The sequence below is a fragment of the Salmo trutta genome, chromosome 1 (assembly GCF_901001165.1).
Source record: "Salmo trutta chromosome 1, fSalTru1.1, whole genome shotgun sequence".
Lineage (NCBI taxonomy): Eukaryota > Metazoa > Chordata > Actinopteri > Salmoniformes > Salmonidae > Salmo > Salmo trutta.
The window spans coordinates 6,778,776-6,803,453 of NC_042957.1; the positions used below are offsets into that span (position 1 = coordinate 6,778,776).

The 24,678-nt window shown below is 44.2% G+C and overlaps 1 protein-coding gene across 1 annotated transcript in view; it reads right to left on the reverse strand.

The window, feature by feature from the left end:
• The window catches only part of rgs6 (regulator of G protein signaling 6), a 120,294-nt gene that overhangs the window by 13,970 nt on the left and 81,646 nt on the right, over positions 1-24,678 (reverse strand). The window contains exons 3-6 of the mRNA XM_029702098.1: positions 7,843-7,939; positions 4,846-4,896; positions 3,816-3,922; positions 364-415 (exon numbers count right to left, since the gene is read on the reverse strand). Of these exons, the coding sequence (XP_029557958.1) occupies positions 364-415; positions 3,816-3,922; positions 4,846-4,896; positions 7,843-7,939 (307 nt within the window). The remainder of the gene's footprint in view (positions 1-363; positions 416-3,815; positions 3,923-4,845; positions 4,897-7,842; positions 7,940-24,678) is intronic.

Here is a 24,678-nt window from a genome sequence, read left to right on the forward strand (position 1 = left end):
TCCCACTCTCCCTCTCCCCGCATCCATCCATCCATCCATCCCACTCTCCCTCTCCCCGCATCCATCCATCCATCCTCCCCCTCTTCACCCTCTCCCGGTCCTAGTCCCTGATTATATTTAGTTCCTCCCTGCTCACCCAGGGAGGTATCCACTGGAGCTGAGTAGTCTGCTAGTTGTGACTGTTCTGAGAGCTGTGGCTATCTATAATGTTCTTCAGGAGGGATGGGGACACTGTCCTATAGGAGGTAGTGTTATGATTTCTAGCCCCTACAGTGAATGACTTACCATAGACAAAGAATTTCCACCCATCACAGAGCTTTGATTTGAAAGGGAATTTCTGTTTTACTTTTTTTATGGACTTACCATAGTCTGTGTTCTCTGGTTCCCAGCAGTTAGAAGGCCAGAAATATGGAGCCTGAGGGTCAAGTGTGGGAGAAGTGGACAGAAGAGGGCAGGAGAGAAGGAGAGGAATAGAGAGATGTTTGGATAGAAGAGGGGAGGAGAAGAGAGGAATGGAGAGAATTAAGGTATTATTGAGAGTTGAAAGGCATGGGGGCAATATTAAAGAGGCAATAATTTACAGTAAAAACATTTGTCATTTTGTAAAGATATATACACTGAACAAATATATAAATGTAACATGTAACGTGTTGGTCCCATGAGCTGAAATTTCCCATAATGCACAAAAAATGTATTTCTCTCAAATGTTGCCCACAAATTTGTTTACATCCCTGTTAGTGAGCATTTCTCCTTTGCCAAGATAATCCATCCACCTGACCGGTGTGGCATATCAAGAAGCTGATTAAACAGCATCATTACACAGATGCACCTTGTGCTGGGGACAATAAAAGGCTTTGTCACACAACATAATGGCAAAGATGTCCCAAGTTTTGAGGGAGCGTGCAATTGACATGCTGACTAAAGGAATGTCCACCAGAGCTGTTTCCAGAGAATTTAATGTTAATTTCTCTACCATAAGCCGCCTCCAAAGTCATTTTAGAGAATTTGGCAGTACGTCCAACTGGCCTCCGCAGAGCACATATATGGCGGGTGGTTTGCTGATGTCAACGTTGTGAACATAGTACCCCATGGTGGCGGTGGGGTTAGGGTACGGAGAAAGAACACAATTGCATTTTATCGATGGCAATTCGAATGCACAAATTGACGAGATCCTGAGGCCCATTATTGTGCCATTCATCCGCCACCATCACCTCATGTTTCAGCATGATAGTGCATGGCCTCATGTTGCAAAGATGTGTACACAATTCCTGGAAGCTGAAAATGACCCAGTTCTTTCATGGCCCGCATACTCACCAGACATGTCACCCATTGAGCAGGTTTGGGATGCTCTGGATCAATGTGCACGACAGCGTGTTCCATTTCCTGCCAATATCCAGCAACTTCGTACAGCCATTGAAGAGGAGTGGGACAACATTCCACAGCCCACAATCAACTGTCTGATCAACTCTATGCGAAGGAGATGTGTCGCGCTGCATGAGGCAAATGGTGGTCACACCAGATACTGACTGGTTTTAAATCCATAGATTAGGGTCTAATACATTTATTTCAATTGACTGATTTCCTCATATGAACTGTAACTCAGTAAAATCTTTGAAATTGTTGCATTTCTATTTTTGTTCAGTATAGTTGATTCAACAGAAATAAATATACAGTAGACTGCTTTCCATTTGTCATGCTGCGAAAGCTTCCGACAGACAACAACATTTTCTCTGTTGTACGTTGTTCTGTTTGTCTTTCTGCTAAACAAATGAAATGCTAATAACTTGTACTGTTGATTATCATTATAAATTCAAAACACACTCCACCTCCTCCCCTTTACTTCCACCAGGGTGACAGGTAGCCTAGTGGTTAGAGCATGGGAGCAGTAACTGAAAGGTTGCTAGTTTGAATCCCCAAGCTGAAATATATGCCGATGTGCCCTTGAGCAAGGCACTTAACCCCAATTGCTCCAGGGTTGCCGTTGGCGACCATGACCCCACTCTCTAAGGGTATCTCAGCGAGCGTTAGAATATGCACAAAAAAATAAAACATTTCCAATTCACATGTGTAAAATAGGACAAATATAAGCACTCACAAATGTGTTATTACTCACAGACTCGTCTTCACTTTAAGAGGAAGAATCAAGGTCAACGCCTGCATCGTTCTCTCCAATCATTCAGTTATTTTATTCAGCTTTCTGACTGGCTGGCTGGCTGCTGTGGCGGAGATGCGTTCCCTCCACGTAGGTAGGAGGTGAAATGTCATCGTGTGCATCCCAAGTGGCACCCTATTCCCTATGTAGTGCACTACTTTTGACCAGGGCCAATAGAGCCCACAGGGCTCTGGTCAAAAGTAGTGCAGTATACCGTACATGGAATAGAATGTTTTGTTTTCCCTCTGTGAAGGTCTCTGGGCTTCCTGGTACAAGCATCTCAGAGTAGGAATGCTGATCTGGGATCAGTTTGGCCTTTAAGATCATAGTGAATAACATTATGTGGATTATAAAGGGGACCTGATCCTAGATCAACACTGCTACTCTGAGAGGCTTTGTGTATAGAGACCCCCTTAACTGTTCTCTTTGTGATAAATATTTCACAGGATATTCCACCATTCATTATTAATGAGGGTCACAGACCTCCTTTGTAGAAACAGAGGAAGTATCTTAACGGGTGTGGTGTTGTGTCGTACGGATCAGGTTGGTTTTTCATTTGGTTCCATGACTGAATTCGAAAGTAACTGGTACTTTACAGTATATTTGTACCTCTCAATCAGTCAGATTAACACGGGGCAGCACTTTGGAGAAGCCATATCTCCCTCTCTAGACTGAGATGGAGACAAAAAAGGACAGAGGATGCCATCAAGAGACCAGGAAGTAGCGCGAGAGAACAACTGGTCACATTGGTGCAGTTTCCCTCACTGGCAGTTCCATCTGGCTCCTCAGTGCAGATATCCTTCCTGAAGAATTCTGACATGTATGACATTTGGGGCGTTTTAGCCGTTGAAGGGGGAATGTTAAGACACCTATCCCACAACCACAAGGTCCTGGGAACATTCGCAGAACCAATTTTTGTTTGCTGGGATCTCTATCTAATCCCTCCTTATCTCATTTTATCTTCCTTCTAACCTTATACAGTCATAGCTTTATATGGTGGTGCTCACCTGGAAGCTGCCGTATACCCTTATATGGTCCTACTGCCCACCTGGAAGCTGCCGTATACCCTTATATGGTCCTACTGCCTACCTGGAAGCTGCCGTATACCCTTATATAGTCCTACTGCCCACCTGGAAGCTGCCGTATACCCTTATATGGTCCTACTGCCCACCTGGAAGCTGCCGTATACCCTTATATGGTCCTACTGCCTACCTGGAAGCTGCCGTATACCCTTATATGGTCCTACTGCCCACCTGGAAGCTGCCTTGTAGCCTTATATGGTCCTACTGCCCACCTGGAAGCTGCCTTGTAGCCTTATATGGTCTTACTGCTTAACTGGAAGCTGCCTTGTAGCCTTATATGGTCTTACTGCTTACCTGGAAGCTGCCGTATACCCTTATATGGTCCTACTGCCCACCTGGAAGCTGCCTTGTAGCCTTATATGGTCCTACTGCCCACCTGGAAGCTGCCTTGTAGCCTTATATGGTCTTACTGCTTAACTGGAAGCTGCCTTGTAGCCTTATATGGTCTTACTGCTTACCTGGAAGCTGCCTTATAGCCTTATATGATCTTACTGCTCATCTGGAAGCTGCCTTATAACCTTATATGGCCTTACTGCTCACCTGGAAGCTGCCTTGTAGCCTTATCTGGTCTTACTGCTCACCTGGAAGCGATAGAAGGATCCATCATCTTTGAGTGACAGGACGTGATCAGAGATGGGGAAGAAATATCCCTGAGCAGCAATCAGACTCCCGATGTGCATCGCCTCAGCTACAGGAAAAGGAAGGGACGCAGTCAGTGATTTACTTACAATTATAAACTGGGTGATTCGAGCCCTGAATGCTGATTGCCTGACAGCCGTGGTATATCAGACCGTATACCACGGATATGAAAAAAACATTTATTTTTACTGCTCTAATTACGTTGGTAACCAGTTTATAATAGCAATAAGACACCTCGGGGGTTTGTGATATATGGCCAATATACTACGGCTAAGGGCTGTACCCAGGCACTCCGCGTTGCGTCGTGCTCAAGAACAGCCCTTAGCCGTGATATAATGGTCGTATACCACATCTCCTCGGGCCTTATTACTGGTTTATAACAGATTCATACATTACTGAATGCTTATTAAAACTTCTGAAGGCTAGTGGGCAGTATTTTGACATCTGGATGAAAAGCATGCCCAAAGTAAACGGCCTGTTACTCAGGCCCAGAAGCTAGGGTATGCATATAATTGGTAGATTTGGATAGAAAACACTCTAAAGTTTCTAAAACTGTTAAAATAATGTCTGTGGGTATAACAGAACTGATTTGGCAGGCGAAACCCCGAGAACAATCCATCCAGGGAAAAAGAAATTGAGGTCATTGGATTTTCCAATGCTTTTCTACCCTATTTATTAGGACCCAAATTGCAGTTCCTATGGCTTCCACTAGATGTCAACAGTCAGTTTATAACAGATTCATACTTTACTGAAGGCTTATTAAGATGTTTCAGCTTTTGAATACAAAACTCATTATCCTGAATCATATCCACGTACAGTAACACTACAAGGAAGAGACAATTTCAAACATGTAACTATTAAGAGTTTATAAATGGTGTATTATATGTTTAATACATGTTTAGTAAGCTTTAATTGTCATTGAATATATATATATATATATATTTTCAAATAGTCTTCATGACGTGTACCCACCAGGATCATCAATGGCTAGGTTCTTCATCAGCCATTGCACTATGTCTGCACCTGGTAGACAAGAGACAGAGACGACTGTTATAGATGACACACACACACACACACACACACACACACACACACACACACACACACACACACACACACACACACACACACACACAAGCGTATTATAATTATAATTTTTGTATTATTATTATTATTGTACTTATTACCCCTTTTTCCTCCCCAATTGGTAGTTACAGTCTTGTCTCATCGCTGCAACTCCCCAACAGACTCGGGAGAGGTGAAGGTCGAGAGCCATGCAAATGACATGTGTCCTCTGAAACACGACCCTGCCAAGCTGCACTGCTTCTTGACACACTGTTCGCTTAACCCAGAAGCCAGCCGCACCAATGTGTTGGAGGAATGTGACGACCCTCCCGCTCTGTCTGCTGTATTTTCTCTCTTTGCTCTTGTTCCTTATTAGGATGCCAGTGGGCGGAGTTGGAAGGGTCGTCAGCTTGATGGGAAACACCTGGGCTCGGGTGTGTCCCAGGATAAATAGACCTCTTCCACAGTCATTGGGGAGACTCTCTCCATGCAGACACCTTGTTTTTGGTTGTGCTAGTTATGGTATCTAATAAATATATATTTTTGATACTCCTTGTCTCCACGTTGTCTCCCTTTTGTTGCGAACTCTGAGCCGGTTCGTAACAAGTGGGAGCTCATCCAGGATCTTGAACTTGTGTTTGGGAGAAAACGTGGAGGTATGTTAAATAGAGGTGCTTGGTTTGTTAGTTTGAGTTTGGTGCTCAGTACTGGTTGCCTTTGTTGGTTTGGTTTGTGTGCTGTGTTGGAGAGAATACATTGGTTAGTTTCCAGGCCCCTGCCTAGCCTGGAAACGCTTGTTCTACTTGCTGTTGGGACGTTGGTCTGAGGAGGTGAGTACAATCAGCTGTGTACCTCGGTGGGAGATTTGGGTAGGGTAGTGAAACTTACTACCCGGAGCTATAGCCTTTTTCCCCTGATAGGCTTAGCGACGTGTTTCATTTTGGAATATGTTGGGCATTGTTAATGTTTGTTATTTTTGTGTGGTGTCTGTGGACTGAGCAGTTGTCTCGGGGGCACATCCGTGGCTTGGTGGAATCTACCAGCGTGCTGGGGGGTTACTTCTTTGCCAGCGGGCTACAGTGCATAATTACCCACCGCAAATCTGCATGAAGACTAGGGTTGAGTTATTGTAGGTTTTGGGGAAGCTCCATATCTCCTCTCTTTTCTGTGGTGCCCGGTGTGATTGTATTTTCTCTTGTTGTGGTCTGGTGTGCTCAGCAGAATTGTTGGAGTGACTATGAACCGTTGGAGTGACTATGAACCGTTGGAGTGACTATGAACCGTTGGAGTGACTATGAACCGTTGGAGTGACTATGAACCGTTGGGAGATGCGGTCTCTTGTGTGCCCTGTTCCTGAGTGTTATGTGACTGACCATTGTTTGGTTTTGTCATGTTTTAACTTTCCTGTCTGTTCCCTCCTGGTCTTGTGTTCTCCTTTCCTCTTAAATGTTGCTTCCTGTGCGCAAAGGTTGCTGAGGTTTGGGGAGAAGGAGGTTGGCTGGGGCAAGTGGAAGGTGAACATGTAACCTCTCGTAAATTTGGGACGCAGAGGCCTGTGTCAATTTGGGACGCAGAGGCCTGTGTCAATTTGGGACGCAGAGGCCTGTGTCAATTTGGGACGCAGAGGCCTGTGTCAATTTGGGACGCAGAGGCCTGTGTCAATTTGGGACGCAGAGGCCTGTGTCAATTTGGGACGCAGAGGCCTGTGTCAATTTGGGACGCAGAGGCCTGTGTCAATTTGGGACGCAGAGGGCTGTGTCAATTTGGGACGCAGAGGCCAGTGTCAATTTGGGATGCAGAGGCTGGTACGTTGTTCCGGGGCCCTTGTTGGTCCCCGGTTTTATGGGGGGGTGTGTGACGACCCTCCCGCTCTGTCTGCTGTATTTTCTCTCTTTGCTCTTGTTCCTTATTAGGATGCCAGTGGGCGGAGTTGGAAGGGTCGTCAGCTTGATGGGAAACACCTGGGCTCGGGTGTGTCCCAGGATAAATAGACCTCTTCCACAGTCATTGGGGAGACTCTCTCCATGCAGACACCTTGTTTTTGGTTGTGCTAGTTATGGTATCTAATAAATATATATTTTTGATACTCCTTGTCTCCACGTTGTCTCCCTTTTGTTGCGAACTCTGAGCCGGTTCGTAACAGGAAACACCGTCCAACTGACGACTGAGGTCAGCTTGCAGGCACCCGGCCCGCCACAAGGAGTCGCTAGAGCACGATGAGACAAGGACATCCCGGCCGGCCAAACCCTCCCCTAACCCGGATGACACTGGGAACATTCTGTGCCACCTCATATTTCTCCCAGTCGCGGCCAGTTGTGACACAGCCTGGGATCGAACCCAGGGCTGTAATGACGCCTCAGCACTGCGATGCAGTCCCTTAGACCGCTGCGCCAGGCGTAGGTTTTTCTTTACTTTGGCAGAGTTACTTCGGCAGAGTTAAACCAAAGAGTGAAAATAGTGCAGTTACTATTTACTCAATATAAACCTCCCCTGTGTAAAATAAAAGCTTTAACTTCTGCATTGGAAAAGGCAAGAGTAATAGGGAGAGGGAGAGAGAGAAACACAGAGAGAGAGGGAGAGAGCGAGAGAAAGAGAGAAACATTGAGAGATAAACAAAGAGGGATAGAGAGAGAGGGGGAGAGAGAGAGGGAGAGAAATGGAGAGAGAGAGGGAGAGAAACGGGGAGAGAAATGGAGAGAGAGAGAGATAGAGAGGGAGAGAAACAGAGACTATCCTCTCGACTACAGAAATGTTGCCTACATGCGTCCGTTTGTGTTTCTCTCTCTTGATATCCGTGGCTCTGTGTGTGTGTGTGTGTGTGTGTGTGTGTGTGTGTGTGCCAGATACACACACAGACGCAGCCACACACAAAGACACGTCTGTCTGCAACTCTACACTTTTCACCTGTGACGACGCTGGGTATCTTGGTCAGGAAGCTCTTGACAGTTCTGATGGGAACACCCTCAGTCTCATCCTGGATACGGGTCACTATCTCCTCGATCTGCAGGGAGAGGAGAGATTGAGGTAAGGTAGGTTTTGAAAAGATGAAGGTTGCGGTTAAAATGAGAATGATGAAGAGTAGGTGAGAGTGAAGGTGTACAGGTAAACACTGTATGAGAGTTTAGGTCAGAGTTCAAGTAAGAATAAATATGCAGGTTAGAGAGCCAGTAGAGGTGACGTCACGGACATAAGAAGACATAGACGCGAGGTTAAAGGTCACCTGTCGTCCCCGCGGCCTCGGAACTCTCCCTCATCGCGGGGGGGGACGGGGCGGGGGACGGACCTATCTTCAAAAGAGCCCCGAGTCCCCCCCCCCTCTCCTCTTTACCCATGCACCACTTCACACATTATTTTCATTGAACCTTTATTTATACAGGTTATTCTGGAAATGAACAATTAATAATAAATTACACGATTGGTCACAACCGATGACATCACATCTGTAGGCCTATTACGTGGCTTTACTGAGCACTTAGCTACAACCCGTTTAGTTCCAGAGCATTAAATACAACGCTCAAGTCTATCAACTTTATAGAGAGTGTGATGTGTCGACGGCGGGTTTGAGTAAGAGGAGAAACACAGACCGTTGACATTTTAATTCCAGTCACATCACACATACATAGACACAGGCATGCACACACACACGCACACCTTATGCATATTAATCGCCCTGTAGCCAGTAATAAAACATGTTTCCACCTCAGAGAAGAGACATCTGATTATATTTGATCTAGCTGTTTGGTGTTTAGATTATATGTTGTCATCCCTCTGCTTCTCACTGTGTGTGTATGTGTGCTAGACAGATAGAGAGAGAGAGAGAGAGAAAGAGAGAGAGAGAGACAGAGAGAGAGAGAGAGAGAGACAGAGAGAGAGAGAGAGAGAGAGAGAGAGAGAGAGAGAGAGAGATAGAGAGAGATAGAGAGAGCGAGAGAGAGAGAGAGAGAGAGAGACAGAGAGAGAGAGACAGAGAGAGAGAGAGAGAAAGAGAAAGGGAGAGAAAGATAGAGGGAGATAGAGGGAGAGATAGAAGGAAAGAGAGAGAAATAGAGAGAGCAAATGGAACACAATTCTGGAGCAAAATTAGCAAGCAACCATAGGGAGAGAAATGCACACTCAATGAATCATGCGACAAAAAAAAACATACTGACACTTGTATAGAGTGGCAAACACACAAAAACCCAAGTAAATCTGACATACAAGGACGTGCAAAACATACATGTACTGAACTTAGGTTAAAACCTACCATCTCTATGTAGTCTACTGGTATGATCTCATGTAGGTTAAAACCTACCATCTTTATGTAGTCTACTGGTATGATCTCATGTAGGTTAAAACCTACCATCTCTATGTACTCTACTGGTATGATCTCATGTAGGTTAAAACTTACCATCTCTATGTAGTCTACTGGTATGATCTCATGTAGGTTAAAACCTACCATCTCTATGTAGTCTACTGGTATGATCTCATGTAGGTTAAAACCTACCATCTCTATGTACTCTACTGGTATGTTCTCATGTAGGTTAAAACCTACCATCTCTATGTACTCTACTGGTCCATATGGGGTAGCAGGTAGCCTAATGGTTTGAGCATTGGGCCAGTAACTGAAAGGTTGCTGGATCAAATCCCTGATCTGACTAGGTTAAAAGTCTATCGTTCTGCCCCTGAACAAGGTAGTTATTCCCTGAGTGCTGTGGATGTTGATTATGGCAGCTCCCCCTCTCTGATTCAGTAGGGGTTGGGCTGAATGTGGAAATACACATTTCAGTTGAATGCATTCAGTGGTACAACTGACTAGGTATTTAAATGTACTCTCATTTGACCTGTTTTGGAAAGCACCTTCCACTGTGTTGCAGTGGGTCTCTGTATCTCTGTCCAAATTATACTCTACCACCCAAATCTACACTAGCCTATATCATCAACATTAATTGTATATTTTGGGGTGAACACAATGCTGTCACCTTTCCTCAGCAGAACGGTACCACAGTCATGTAAAACCCAGTTGTAGAGTAGTTTGGAGACAGACACCTTGTGTCTCACAGGTAGAGACACTTCCAGCCTCTGGCTAAACATCACAATCAACAATAGACTTGTTTACGTGCTGCTGTGCGATTTGTTGCTAATGTTTCTTTGCTACCTGACAACTTTACTGTTTTTACTTTTTAATTACCAGTTTATATATATTTTTTTCCTCGCTCTACTTTTTTCATTCAACTTTTTCACCCCGGACGCTTTATCTGGATATGGTTCTACTGGACCTCCACCTGACGAAGCTAAATAGTAACATTAACATGATGCCTTCTAATTGCAGTCGTTGTACTTATAATATACAGGAGAACGATCGCCTTGCGGCGAGGATAGCTGTGCTGCAAACCCAGCTTCAGACGCAATCGTTAGGCAAGGGTAATTTCAGTGTAGGAGAGGATGAAACAGCGTCTGTGCCACCAGTAAGTACAGATAGTAGTATAAATCCCCTCGCACGGTCCCCGCAGCCGGACAACTTTCTCATGGCTTCTGGAGGGAAACGCTGTAGGAATGCTCAGCCGGTGTCGCTCATTCAGCCGACAGAAACTTTCAACCGGTTCTCCCCATTAAGCAACGGGTCAGAGTCAGAGGCCCAGCCTTCTCAGGTCTCTACTCCTCCCGTTACGGGGTCTGAGACGCCGAGCCTTCTCAGGTCTCTCCTCCACCCGTTACGGGGTCTGAGACGCCGATCCTTCTCAGGTCTCTCCTCCACCTGTTACGGGGTCTGAGACGCCGAAGCCTCCCACCATTAGCTCTGACAAATTGAAAACCCTAGTCATTGGCGACTCCATTACCCGCAGTATTAGACTTAAAACGAATCATCCAGCGATCATACACTGTTTACCAGGGGGCAGGGCTACCGATGTTAAGGCTAATCTGAAGATGGCGCTGGCTGAGGCTAAAACTGGCGAGTATAGAGAGTATAGGGATATTGTTATCCACGTCGGCACCAATGATGTTAGGATGAAACAGTCAGAGGTCACCAAGCGCAACATAGCTTCAGCGTGTAAATCAGCTAGAAAGATGTGTTGGCATCGAATATTTGTCTTTGTCCCCCTCCCAGTTAGGGGGAGTGATGAGCTCTACAGCAGAGTCTCACAACTCAATCGCTGGTTGAAAACAGTTTTCTGCCCGTCCCAGAAGATATAATTTGTAGATAATTGGCCCTCTTTCTGGGACTCACCCACAAACAGGACCAAGCCTGGCCTGCTGAGGAGTGACGGACTCCATCCTAGCTGGAGGGGTGCTCTCATCTTATCTATGAACATAGACAGGGCTCTAACTCCTCTAGCTCCACAATGAGATAGGGTGCAGGCCAGGCAGCAGGCTGTTAGCCAGCCTGCCAGCTTAGTGGAGTCTGCCACTAGCACAGTCAATGTAGTCAGCTCAGCTATCCCCAATTAGACAGTGTCTGTGCCTCAATCTAGGTTTGGCAAAACAAAACATGGCGGTGTTCACTTTAGCAATCTCACTGGAATAAAGACCTCCTCCATTCCTGCCATTATTGAAAGAGATTGTGATATCTTACATCTCAAAATAGGGCTACTTAATGTTAGATCCCTCACTTCCAAGGCAGTTATAGTCAATGAACTAATCACTGATCATAATCTTGATGTGATTGGTCTGACTGAAACATGGCTTAATCCTGATGAATTTACTGTGTTAAATGAGGCTTCTCCTCCTGGTTACACTAGTGACCATATCCCCGTGCATCCCGCAAAGGCGGAGGTGTTGCTAACATTTACGATAGAAAATTTGAATTTACAAAAAAAAAATACATTTTCATCTTTTGAGCTTCTAGTCATGAAATCTATGCAGCCTACTCAATCACTTTTTATAGCTACTGTTTACAGGCCTCCAGGGTCCTATACAGCGTTCCTCACTGAGTTTCCTGAGTTCCTATCAGACCTTGTAGTCATGGCAGGCAATATTCCAATTTTTGGTGACTTTAATATTCACATGGAAAAGTCCACAGACTCACTCCAAAAGGCTTTCTGAGCCATCATCGACTCAGTGAGTTTTGTCCAACATGTCTCTGGACCTACTCACTGCCACAGTTATACTCTGGACCTAGTTTTGTTCCATGGAAAACATATTGTGGATCTTAATGTTTTTCCTCATAATCCTGGACTATCGGACCACCATTTTATTATGTTTGCAATCGCAACAAATAACCTGCTCAGACCCCAACCAAGGATCATTCAAAAGCCGTGCTATAAATCTCAGACAACCCAAAGATTCCTAGATGTTCTTACAGACTCCCTCCACCTACCCAAGGATGTCAGAGTATAAAAATCGGTTAGCCTGGTTTAGATCTTATCTGTCGGAAAGATATCAGTTTGTCTCTGTGGATGGTTTGTCTTCTGACAAATCAACTGTAAATGTTGGTGTTCCTCAAGGTTCCGTTTTAGGACCACTATTGTTTTCACTGTATATTTTAACTCTTGGTGATGTCATTCGGAAACACAATGTTAACTTTCACAGCTATGCGGACGATACACAGCTGTAAATTTCGATGAAACATGGTGAAGCCCCAAAATTGCCCTCACTGGAAGCCTGTTTTTCAACATAAGGAAGCGGATGGCGGCAACATTTTACTTTAAACTCTGACAAAACAAAGATGCTTGTTCCAGTTCCCAAGAAACAAATAGATCTTCTGTTGGATCTGACAATTAATCTTGACGGTTGTACAGTCGTCTCAAATAAAACTGTGAACGAACATATCAGAAATATTTCAAGGACAGCTTTTTTTCAGCTCAACACGTCTGCTGGAATATTAACTAGAACCCCAAAATTTGATGATATTACTCCAGTGCTAGGGCAGATTTCAAGGTTGTACTGCTAACCTACAAAGAATTACATGGGCTTGCTCCTACCCATCTTTCCGATTTGGTTCTGCCATACATACCTACACATATGCTACAATCAGAAGACGCAGGCCTCCTTACTATCCCTAGAATTTCTAAGCAAACAGCTGGAAGCAGGGCTTTCTCCTATAAAGCTCAATTTTTATGTAATGGTCTGCCTATTCATGTGAGAGACGCAGACTCGGTCTCGACCTTTAAGTCTTTATTGAAGACTCATCTTTTCAGTATGTCCTATGATTTGGTGTAGTCTGACCCAGGGGTGTGAAGGAGAACAGAAAGGCACTGGAGCGACGAACCGTCCTTGCTATCTCCGCCTGGCCGGTTCCCCTCTCTCCACTGGGATTCACTGCCTCTAACCCTATTACGGGGGCTGAGTCACTGGGTTACTGGTGCTCTTCCATGCCATCCATAGGAGAGGTGCGTCACATGAGTGAGTTGAGTCACTGACGGTATCTTCCTGTCTGGGTTCCCCCTCGGGTTCGTGCCGTGGGGGACATCTTCGTGGCTATATACTCGGCCTTGTCTCAGGATGGTAAGTTGGTGGTTAAAGATATCCCTCTAGTGGTGTGGGGGCTGTACTTTGGCAAAGTGGGTGGGGTTATATCCTGCCTGTTTGGTCAGACAGGGCCACAGTGTCTCCCAACCCCTCCTGTCTAAGCCTCCAGTATTTATTCTGCAATAGTTTGTGTCGCGGGGCTAGGGTCAATCTGTTATATCTGGAGTATTTCTCCTGTCTCATCCGGTGTCCTGTGTGAATTTAATTATGCTCCCTCTAATTCTCTCTCTTTTTCTCTTTCTTTCTCTTTCTTTCTCTCTCTCTTTCTCTCTTTTTCTCTCTCTCTTTCTCTCTCTCTTATCTAGGAGGACCTGAGCACTAGGACCATGCCTCAGGACTACCTGGCCTGATGACTCCTTGCTGTCCCCAGTCCACCTGGTCATGCTGCTGCTCCAGTTTCAACTGTTCTGTCTGCGGCTATGTAACCCTGACCTGTTCACTGGACGTGCTACCTTGTCCCGGACCTGCTGTTTTGGACCCTCTCTCTATCGCACTTGCTGTCTCTAACTCTGAATAATCGGCGATGAAAAGCCAACTGACATTTACTTCTGAGGTGCTGACCTGTTGCTCCCTCTACAACTACTGTGATTATTATTATCTGACCCTGCAGGTCATCTATGATCGTTTGAACATCTTGGCCATGTTCTGTTATAATCTCCACCCGGGCACAGACAGAAGAGGACTGGTCACCCCTCAGACCCTGGTTCCTCTCTAGGTTTCTTCCTAGATTCTGGCCTTTCTAGGGAGTTTTTCTTAGCCACCGTGCTTCTACATCTGCATTGCTTGCGGTTTGGGGTTTTAGGCTGGGTTTCTGTATAAGCACTTTGTGACATCGGCTGATGTAAAAAGGGCTTTATAAATACCTTTGATGGAACTTTGATTGGACAGTGATCAAATGTTATGTTAGAGAACAGACAGGAAAGCTCATAACATTTACATTACATTTATGTCATTTAGCAGACGCTCTTATCCAGAGTGACTTACAAATTGATGCATTCTTCTTATGATATCCAGTGGAACAACCACTTTACAATAGTGCATCTAAATCTTTTAAGGGGGGGGGGGGTTAGAAGGATTACTTTATCCTATCCCAGGTATTCCTTAAAGAGGTGGGGTTTCAGGTGTCTCCGGAAGGTGGTGATTGACTCCGCTGTCCTGGCATCGTGAGGGAGCTTGTTCCACCATTGGGGTGACAGAGCAGCGAACAGTTTTGACTGGGCTGAGCGGGAACTGTGCTTCCTCAGAGGTAGGGAGGTGAGCAGGCCAGAGGTGGATGAACGCAGTGCCCTTCTTTGGGTGTAGGGCCTGATCAGAGCCTGAAGGTACGAAGGTGCCGTTCCCCTCACAGCTCCGTAGGCAAGCACCATGGTCTTGTAGCGGATGCAAGCTTCAACTGGAAGCCAGTGGAGAGAGCGGAGGAGCGGGGTGACGTGAGAGAACTTGGGAAGGTTGAACACCAGACGGGCTGCGGCGTTCTGGATGAGTTGTAGGGGTTTAATGGCACAGGCAGGGAGCCCAGCCAACAGCGACTTGCAGTAATCCAGACGGGAGATGACAAGTGCCTGGATTAGGACCTGCGCCGCTTCCTGTGTGAGGCAGGGTCGTACTCTGCGAATGTTGTAGAGCATGAACCTACAGGATCGGGTCACCGCCTTGATGTTAGTGGAGAACAACAGGGTGTTGTCCAGGATCACGCCAAGGTTCTTAGCACTCTGGGAGGAGGACACAAGGGAGTTGTCAACCATGATGGCGAGATCATGGAACGGGCAGTCCTTCCCCGGGAGGAAGAGCAGCTCCGTCTTGCCGAGGTTCAGCTTGAGGTGGTGATCCGTCATCCACACTGATATGTCTGCCAGACATGCAGAGATGCGATTCGCCACCTGGTTATCAGGAGGGTGAAAGGAGAAGATGAATTGTGTGTCGTCTGCATAGCAATGATAGGAGAGACCGTGTGAGGATATGACAGAGCCAAGTGACTTGGTGTATAGCGAGAATAGGAGAGGGCCTAGAACAGAGCCCTGGGGGACACCAGTGGTGAGAGCACGTGGTGCGGAGACAGATTCTCGCCACGCCACCTGGTAGGAGCGACCTGTCAGGTAGGACGCAATCCAAGCGTGGGCCGCGCCGGAGATGCCCAACTCGGAGAGGGTGGAGAGGAGGATCTGATGGTTCACAGTATCAAAGGCAGCAGATAGGTCTAGAAGGATGAGAGCACATTAGTACCTAACAACTGGACATGCTGACAGCTAATGGGTATTCACACATACCAGGCGGTTTAGACTACAACGTCTCAACAAACAGCCCAAACTCCAATTTTTTTTATTTAACCTTTATTTAACCAGGGAAAGCCCATTGAGACCCAGAGTCTCTTTTTCAAGGGAGACCTGGCCAAGAAGGCAGCAACAATCAATACATTACAGAATTAAAACATACAACAACATGATCCAGCCTAAAAAAAAGCATTAACACTCCTCTGTAACAGAGTCTCCCATCAATGTTTTCAATTCATTCAGTGGCACTAACATATCTAGATGAAGCATGGATTGTAGACTATTCCATGCCTCTGGTGCAAAAGAAGAGAAGGCAGTCGTGACTAATACTGTGAATGTCCTGGGGACTTAAGGATAGGGGGCAGTATTTTCACGGCTGGATAAAAAACGTACCCGATTTAATCTGATTATTACTCCTGTCCAGAAACTAGAATATGCATATAATTATTAGCTTTGGATAGAAAACACTCCAACGTTTCTAAAACTGTTTGAATGGTGTCTGTGAGTATAACAGAATTCATTTGGCAGGCCAAAACATGAGAAGATTCTGTTCAGGAAGTACCCTGTTTGACCATTTCTTTCCCTTCTTGATTCTCTCTATCCATTACAAAGGATCTCTGCTGTTACGTGACACTTCCTACGGCTTCCATGGGCCCTCAGAGCCCGGGAAAAAGCTGAATGACGTAATTCAAAGCCCTGGCTGAAACACACGAGCGCTTTTGCTAAGTGGTCTATCAGAGGACAAAGGGCTTCATGCTCGTGCCCGAGTGGACCCCGTGATTTATTTTCTTTCGGCTGTTTACCTAATTGCAGATTCCCGGTCGGAATATTATCGCTTTTTAACGAGAAAAATGGCATAAAAATTGACTTTAAACAGCGGTTGACATGCTTCGAAGTACGGTAATGAAATATTTAGAAATCTTTTGTCACGAAATGCGCCATGCACGCGACCCTTATTTACCATTCGGATAGTGTCTAGAACGCACTAACAAAACGTCGCTGATGGAACATAACTATGGATTATTTAGGACCAAACCTACATTTGTTATTGAAGTAGAAGTCCTGGGAGTGCATTCTGACGAAGAACATCAAAGGTAATCAAACTTTTCTGATAGTAAATCTGATTTTGGTGAGTGCTAAACTGGGTGGGTGTCTAAATAGCTAACCCTGTGATGCCGGGCTATCTACTGAGAATATTGTAAAATGTGCTTTCACCGAAAAGCTATTTTAAAATCGGACATATCGAGTGCATAGAGGAGTTCTGTATCTATAATTCTTAAAATAATTGTTATGTTTTTTGTGAACGTTTATCGTGAGTAATTTAGTAAATTCACCGGAGGTCTGCGGGGGGTATGCTAGTTCTGAACGTCACATGCTAATGTAAAAAAGCTGGTTTTTGATATAAATATGAACTTGATTGAACAAAACATGCATGCATTGTATAACATAATGTCCTAGGGTTGTCATCTGATGAAGATCATCAAAGGTTAGTGCTGCATTTAGCTGTCTTCTGGGTTTTTGTGACATTATATGCTAGCTTGAAAAATGGGTGTCTGATTATTTCTGGCTGGGTACTCTGCTGACAAAATCTAATGTTTTGCTTTCGCTGTAAAGCCCTTTTGAAATCGGACAGTGTGGTTAGATTAACGAGAGTCTTGTCTTTAAAATGCTGTAAAATAGTCATATGTTTGAAAAATGGAATTTTTCGGATTTTAGAGGAATTTGTATTTCGCGCCACGCCCATCATTGGATATTGGAGCGGGTGTTCCGCTAGCGGAACATCTAGATGTAAGAGTAGCAACCACCTAGCAGATTATCAGTTATCAGAATGGCATAGCCACTTTCGGTAGGGTGGTCCTCACCCCCCCATTTTATAACCGGAAGTGTCCATTTATTTACGGTACTGTGCTGATTAATTATTGCTTTCTTCAGTGGAAATACAGAATATGTATAAAATGCCAAATATACCAAAAAATAAATCAAGCTTTAAGATTTACGACAATGTTAATCATTACTGAAACATGCAAACTACAAACATTTAACCAGTTAAAGATAATGAATACATGACAACTAGATACAACATTTTTATTAAAAATTATTCATACAAAAGTCAAGCGTTAACATAACATGCTATAACATGAGTACAAGCAAAGTGAGTGTGTGTATTGTGTGTAAGTGTTTGTGTGTATTGTGTATAAGTGTTTGTGTGCGTGTGTGTGTGTGTGTGTGTAAGTGTTTGTGTGTGTGAGTGCGTGTGTGTGTATTATGGTGTGCATTACAAGCATTTCGCTACACCCACAATAACATCTGCTAAACACGCGTATGTAAGCCAATAAAATTTGATTTGATTATAATTTCCCCATCATAAAAATGGATCCCCATCCCCATTTGATTATAATTTCCCCATCATAAAAATGGATCCCCATTCCCCAATCAAATACCTTCATCGATACCAAAAAAATATATACGTAGCCATCGTGTATTTTGTTCCAATCAAAGCACATTCTGCCTTGTAGCCTACACTCGCGCGCTGTTGAGTTTTGGCCGCATGATATTTATTGTTGATGGACTATTCATCTAACCATCCTAAATCTCATCAGAAATTAGATGCTGTTTTTCTTGGTGTGACAGTAACGTTATACTATGATATTAAAGTAGGTTATGTTATAAAGAATACTAATGAATCATTATGTGATCTTCAAAGACATTGATTCAACTTTGATCTGCCTTTACTAGATGTATGGAGTGACACTCCGGTGCGGTCTGGCAGCATATCACATCTGCACTGAACGATCTAATTAAAGCCTAGCATCCGGAGTGTCCTTTCTTGCATAAAATTTGGTGATACAGAAAGGAGATCACTAGTGCGGCTGTTTATTGACAATCTGACAATATGTGAGCTTGGAAATATTTCAAGTTGGTCTCAGGGAATGTAAAACAGCTAGGATGGAAGACATTTAAAGCAGGATGAGTGAAGTAGCATAAAATATGTTGAATGAGGAACGGATGAGCCTGGAGACTGGAGAGCCTCACTTGTTTGACGAGATGATCTTTATATATTTCACCCCTCATACCATCATGGCCATCTAATCATCCCCAGCTTCCAATTGGCTCATTCATCCCCCTCCTCCTCTCCCCTGTAACTATTCTCCAGGACGTTGGTGTAAATGAGAATGTGTTCAGTCAATTTACCTGGTAAAATAACGGTAAAATAAAATAAAATATGCATATGGCTGTTTTGAATGAATCATCACTTTAGAAAGCGCTGTCCATTTAGTTGTGTTAGGCTTTGAAACAACATCCACAAAGAACATGTTTTACACTCAGTTTCAACCTGCTGTTGAACTTCTTTCTTCAAATTGATAATTCACAGAAAGGTGTCTTTTAAAAGCAGGATAATGTTTTGATAATCAGTGTTTGATGTGATTTAGAATGCATTTGCATTGATGTCAGAGTGGTCAGAGGAACAATAGAGCCCTGAGTACCAGGCCATTAGGACCTGATGGAGGGACAATAGAGCCCTGAGTGCCAGGCCATTAGGGACGGGTACTACCAACGCAAAACCAGAGTGCATAAAAATAGATTATAGTGACTCAACAGACATGTGGAATTTTACTGCAGTCATGTCTCATTACTGCTGGTGTGGCAGTAATATGGTCAACACAGCCCTAGCAACATGATAAAATGTGGAAAAAGCAAAGGGGTGAGAATGCTTTCTGAAGGCACTGTAACTAGCTAGCATGCTAACCTTAGCCAACTAATGAAAGTTATGTGAGCACCTCTCTCTCTCTCTCTCTTTCTCTCTCTCTCTCTCTCTCTCTCTCTCTCTCTCTCTCTCTCTCTCTCACTCGCTCTCTCCCTCCCTCCTCTTTCTCTCTCTCGCTCCTTCTCATTCTCTCTCTCTCTCCTCTTTCTCTGCCTCTTTCCTCTTTCCCCTCCCACTCTGTCTGCCGAATTCTTTCTCTTTGCTTTTGTTTTCCTTAATAGGATGTTGGTGGGCGGAGCCGGGAGGGCCGTCAGCGAATTGGGACACACGCACCTTTCCCCCATTCATTTGAGGAGACTCTCTCCACGCAGACACACTGTTGGATTTTAGTTGTGTAACTTTGTGGCTTTTTGTTTGCTTTGGCACCTCTCAACACCCCTCATTATCCCCATCTATGTACCCATCCACTCACTTACTCTACGGACTACACACACCATTGTTACTAGGATGTAGTTGACTTTATTTAATAAATATATTTTTGTTAGTCCGTTATCTCTAAGGTTGTCTCCCTCTTTTTTACGGGCTAGGAGCCGGTTCGTGACACCTCTTTCTCTGCCTCCCTATCACTCTCTCTCTAACAAGTACTGCCAGTTGATGGCTGAATAAATGTCTCAAGGTCAGGTGCAGAACACCTCAGGCTGATGAATGATGGGATTTCTGTTAGACGCCAATGTACCTGGCCTTATTTATACCCACAATGAATGTGCCAAGTCAAACACAGTCAGGCAGACAGTGAATATCTAGTGCAGACAGTAAGATAATGGTTCACTCCAGTAACTGCTCACTTGGTCGAAAATGTGTTCATGTCATTTCTGCAACATGAAATACAAGCTTATTCATGTGGACAAGTATCCTGCCTCTATTGTATTGTGTTTTGTAGAAAATGGAGGTCATGTTAGCGATAACTGTATAAAGTTACTGTAAAACCAAGGTAAATAAAAGCTGTTTTTCTCAGTTCCACGCTATGAGCAGTTTGCTTCCTTTTTTTCTTGGTAGGGCAGTATACTGGAACTAAATCAATGTTCCCTTTATGGGGGAAGTACAGTCACAATAAGTATAAAACTCTGTTTCAGTGCAGTAGAGTTTTCCTGTCCCTATTAAATGACATTCTTTTTTATTTTTCCTACTACATGGTCAGGTGATATACTAAACTAAAGACAGGGCAGACACAAGGCAAGATTTTACTAAACTGACCTTGGTGTAAAAAAAAATCTATTCTGAACTGTAACTAACAAGGCCAGGTATTACAGTGTAACGCCCTGGCCATAGAGAGGGGTTTTTTGTTCTTTATTTTGGTTAGGCCAGGGTGTTACATTGGGTGGGCGTTCTATGTTCCTTTTTCTATGTTTTTGTATTTCTTTGTTTTGGGCCGAGTAGGGTTCCTAATCAGAGGCAGCTGTCTATCGTTGTCTCTGATTAGGAATCATACTTAGGCAGCCTGTTTTCCTTTGGGGTTTTGTGGGTAGTTGTTTCTGTTGTGTGGTTTGCACCGACAGAACTGTTGGCTTTCGGTTTCCCTGTTTGTTTTTTGAAGTGTATCATTAAAAATCATTATGACCACTTACCACGCTGCATCTTGGTCCCCTCTTCCAGACGATCGTTACATACAGTGCATTTTGCAAGTATTCAGACCCTTTCCCTTTTTCCACATTTTGTTACGTTACATCCTTATTCTAAAATGGATAAAAAAAAAACATTGTACTCATCAATCTACACACAATACCCCATAATGACATCACAATACCCCATAATGACATCACAATACCCCATAATGACATCACAATACCCCATAATGACATCACAATACCCCATAATGACATCACAATACCCCATAGTGACAAACCGAAAACAGGTTTTTATACCTTATTTAAATAAATAAGTATTCAGACCCTTTGCTATGAGACTCTAAATTGAGCTCAGGTGCATCCTGTTTCCATTGATCATCCTTGAGATGTTTCTACAACTTGATTGGAGTCCAACTGTGGTAAATTCAATTGATTGGACATGATTTGAAAAGGCAGACACCTGTCTATATAAGGTCCCACAGTTGACAGTGCATGTCAGAGCAAAAACCAAGCCATGAGGTCGAAGGAATTGTCCGTAGAGCTCCGAGACAGGATTGTGTCGATGCACAGATCTGGGGAAGGGTACCAAAAATGTCTGCAACATTGAAGGTCCCCAAGAACACAGTGGCCTCCATCATTCTTAAATGGAAGAAGTTTGGAACCACCAAGACTCTTCCTACAGCTGTCCGCCCGGCCAAACTGAGCAATCAGAAGAGAAGGGCCTTGGTCAGGGAGTTGACCAAGAACCCAATGGTCACTCTGACAGAGCTCTAGAGTTCCTCTGTGGAGATGGGAGAACCTTCCAGAAGGACAACCATCTCTGCAGCACTCCACCAATCAGGACTTTATGGCAGAGTGGCCAGACAGAAGCCACTCCTCATTAAAAGGCCCATGACAGCCCGCTTGGAATTTGCTAGAAGGCACCTAAAGACTCTCAGACCATGAGAAACAAGATTCTCTGGTCTGATTAAAACCAAGACTGAATTCTTTGGCCTTAATGCCAAGCGTCACGTCTAGAGGAAACCTGGCACCATCCCTATGGTGAAGCATGGTGGTGGCAGCATTATGCAATGGGGATGTTTTTCAGCTACAGGGACTGGGAGACTAATCAGGATCAAGAGGACAGGACAACGACCCTAAGCACACAGAAACGCTCCCCATCCAACCTGACAGAGCTTGAGAGGATCTGCAGAGAAGAATGGGAGAAACTCCCCAAATACAGGTGTGCCAAGCTTTACAGCCTCAAGAAGACTTAAGGCTGTAATCTCTGCCAACAGTGCTTCAACAAAATACTGAGTAAAGGGTCTGAATACTTATGTAAATATGATATTTTGGAAGACACACCTGTCCCACAGTTGACAGTTAATGTCAGAGCAAAAACGAAGCCATGAGGTCAACGAATTGTTCGTAGAGCTCCGAGACAGGATTGTGTCGAGGCACAGATCTGGGGAAGGGTACCAAAACATTTCTGCAGCACTGAAGGTCCCCAAAAACACAGTGGGCTCCATCATTCCTAAATGGAAGATGTTTGGAACCACCAAGACTCTTCCTAGAGCTGGCCGCCGGGCCAAACTGGGCAATTGGGGGAGAAAGGCCTTGGTCAGGGAGGCGACCAAGAACCCGATGGTTACTCTGACAGAGCTCCAGAGTTCCTCTGTGGAGATGAGAGAACCTTCCAGAAGCACAACCATCTCTGCAGCACTCCACCAATCAGGACTTTATGGGATTAGCAGCTGGGAGATAGTAAGAGTGTGTGTGAGTCTGTCTGTGTGTCCCTGCATGTTTATGCCTCTGAGAGAAGATTAACTTTACTTCAAAGACCACCTTTACTCCTCAGACAGACAGACAGACAGACAGACAGACAGACAGACAGACAGACAGACAGACAGACAGACAGACAGACAGACAGACAGACAGACAGACAGACAGACAGACAGACAGACAGACAGACAGACAGACAGACAGACAGACAGACAGACAGACAGAGATCCAAACAGACAGACACAGATCCAGATAGACAGACACAGATCCAGACAGTTCCATGACTCCCACAGCTTCTGTCAGTCAGGTCATGGTAGTCAAATCAAATCAAATTTTATTTGTCAAGTACACATGGTTAGCAATGTGAGTGTAGCGAAATGCTTGCGCTTCTATTTCCAACAGTGCAGTAATATCTAATAAGTAATCTAACAATTTCACAACAACTACCTAATACACACAAATCGAAAGGGGTGAATGAGAATATGTACAGTTGAAGTCGTAAGTTTACATACACTTTAGCCAAATACATTTAAACTCAGTGTTTCACAATTCCTGACATTTAATCCAAGTAAACAATCCCTGTTTTAGGTCAGTTAGGATCACCACTTTATTTTAAGAATGTGAAATGTCAGAATAATAGTAGAGAGAATGATTTATTTTAGCTTGTATTTCTTTCATCACATTCCCAGTGGGTCAGAAGTTTACAAACACTCAATTCATATTTGATAGCATTGCCTTTAAATTGTTTAACTTGGGTCAAACGTTTCGGGTAGCCTTCCACAAGATCCCACAATAAGTTTGGGGAATTTTGGCCCATTCCTCCTGACAGAGCTGGTGTAACTGAGTCAGGTTTGTAGGCCTGCTTTTTCAGTTCTGCCCACACATTTTCTATAGGGTTGAGGTCAGGGGTTTGTGATGGCCACTCCAATACCTTGACTTTGTTGTCCTTAAGCCATTTTGCCACAAATGTGGAAGTATGCTTGGGGTCATTGTCCATTTGGAAGACCCATTTGTGACCAAGCTTTAACTTCCTGACTGATGTCTTGAGATGTTGCTTCAATACATCCACATATTTTTCCTACCTCATGATACCATCTATTTTGTGAAGTGCTCCAGTCCCTCCTGCAGCAAAGCACCCCCACAACATGATGCTGCCACCCCCATGCTTCACGGTTGGGATGGTGTTCTTCGGCTTGCAAGCTTCCACCTTTTTCCTCCAAACATAACGATGGTCATTTTATTTATTTATTTAACCAGGTTTAAAAATATATATATATATATTTTACCTTTATTTAACCAGGTAGGCTAGTTGAGAACAAGTTCTCATTTGCAACTGCGACCTGGCCAAGATAAAGCAAAGCAGTTTGACACATACAACAACACAGAGTTACACATGGAATAAACAAACATACAATCAATAATACAGTAGAACAATCTATATACAGCATGTGCAAATGAGGTAGGATAAGAGAGGTAAGGCAATAAATAATCCATGGTGGTGAAGTAATTACAATATAGCAATTAAACACTGGAATGGTAGAATGTGCAGAAGATGAAGCTGCAAGTAGAGATACTGGGGTGCAAAGGAGCAAGATAAGTAAATAAATACAGTATTGGGATGAGGTAGATTGGATGGGCTATTTACATATGAGCTATATACAGGTGCAGTGATCTGTGAGCTGCTCTGACAGATGGTGCTTAAAGCTAGAGAAGGAGGTAAGAGTCTCCAGCTTTAGTGATTTTGCAGTTCGTTCCAGTCATTGGCAGCAGAGAACTGGAAGGAGAGGCGGCCAAAGGAAGATTTGGCTTTAGGGGTGCCCAGTGAGATATACCTGCTGGAGCACGTGCTACGAGTGGGTGCTGCTATGGTGACCAGTGAGCTGAGATAAGGAGGGTCTTTACCTAGCAGAGACTTGTAGATGACCTGGAGCCA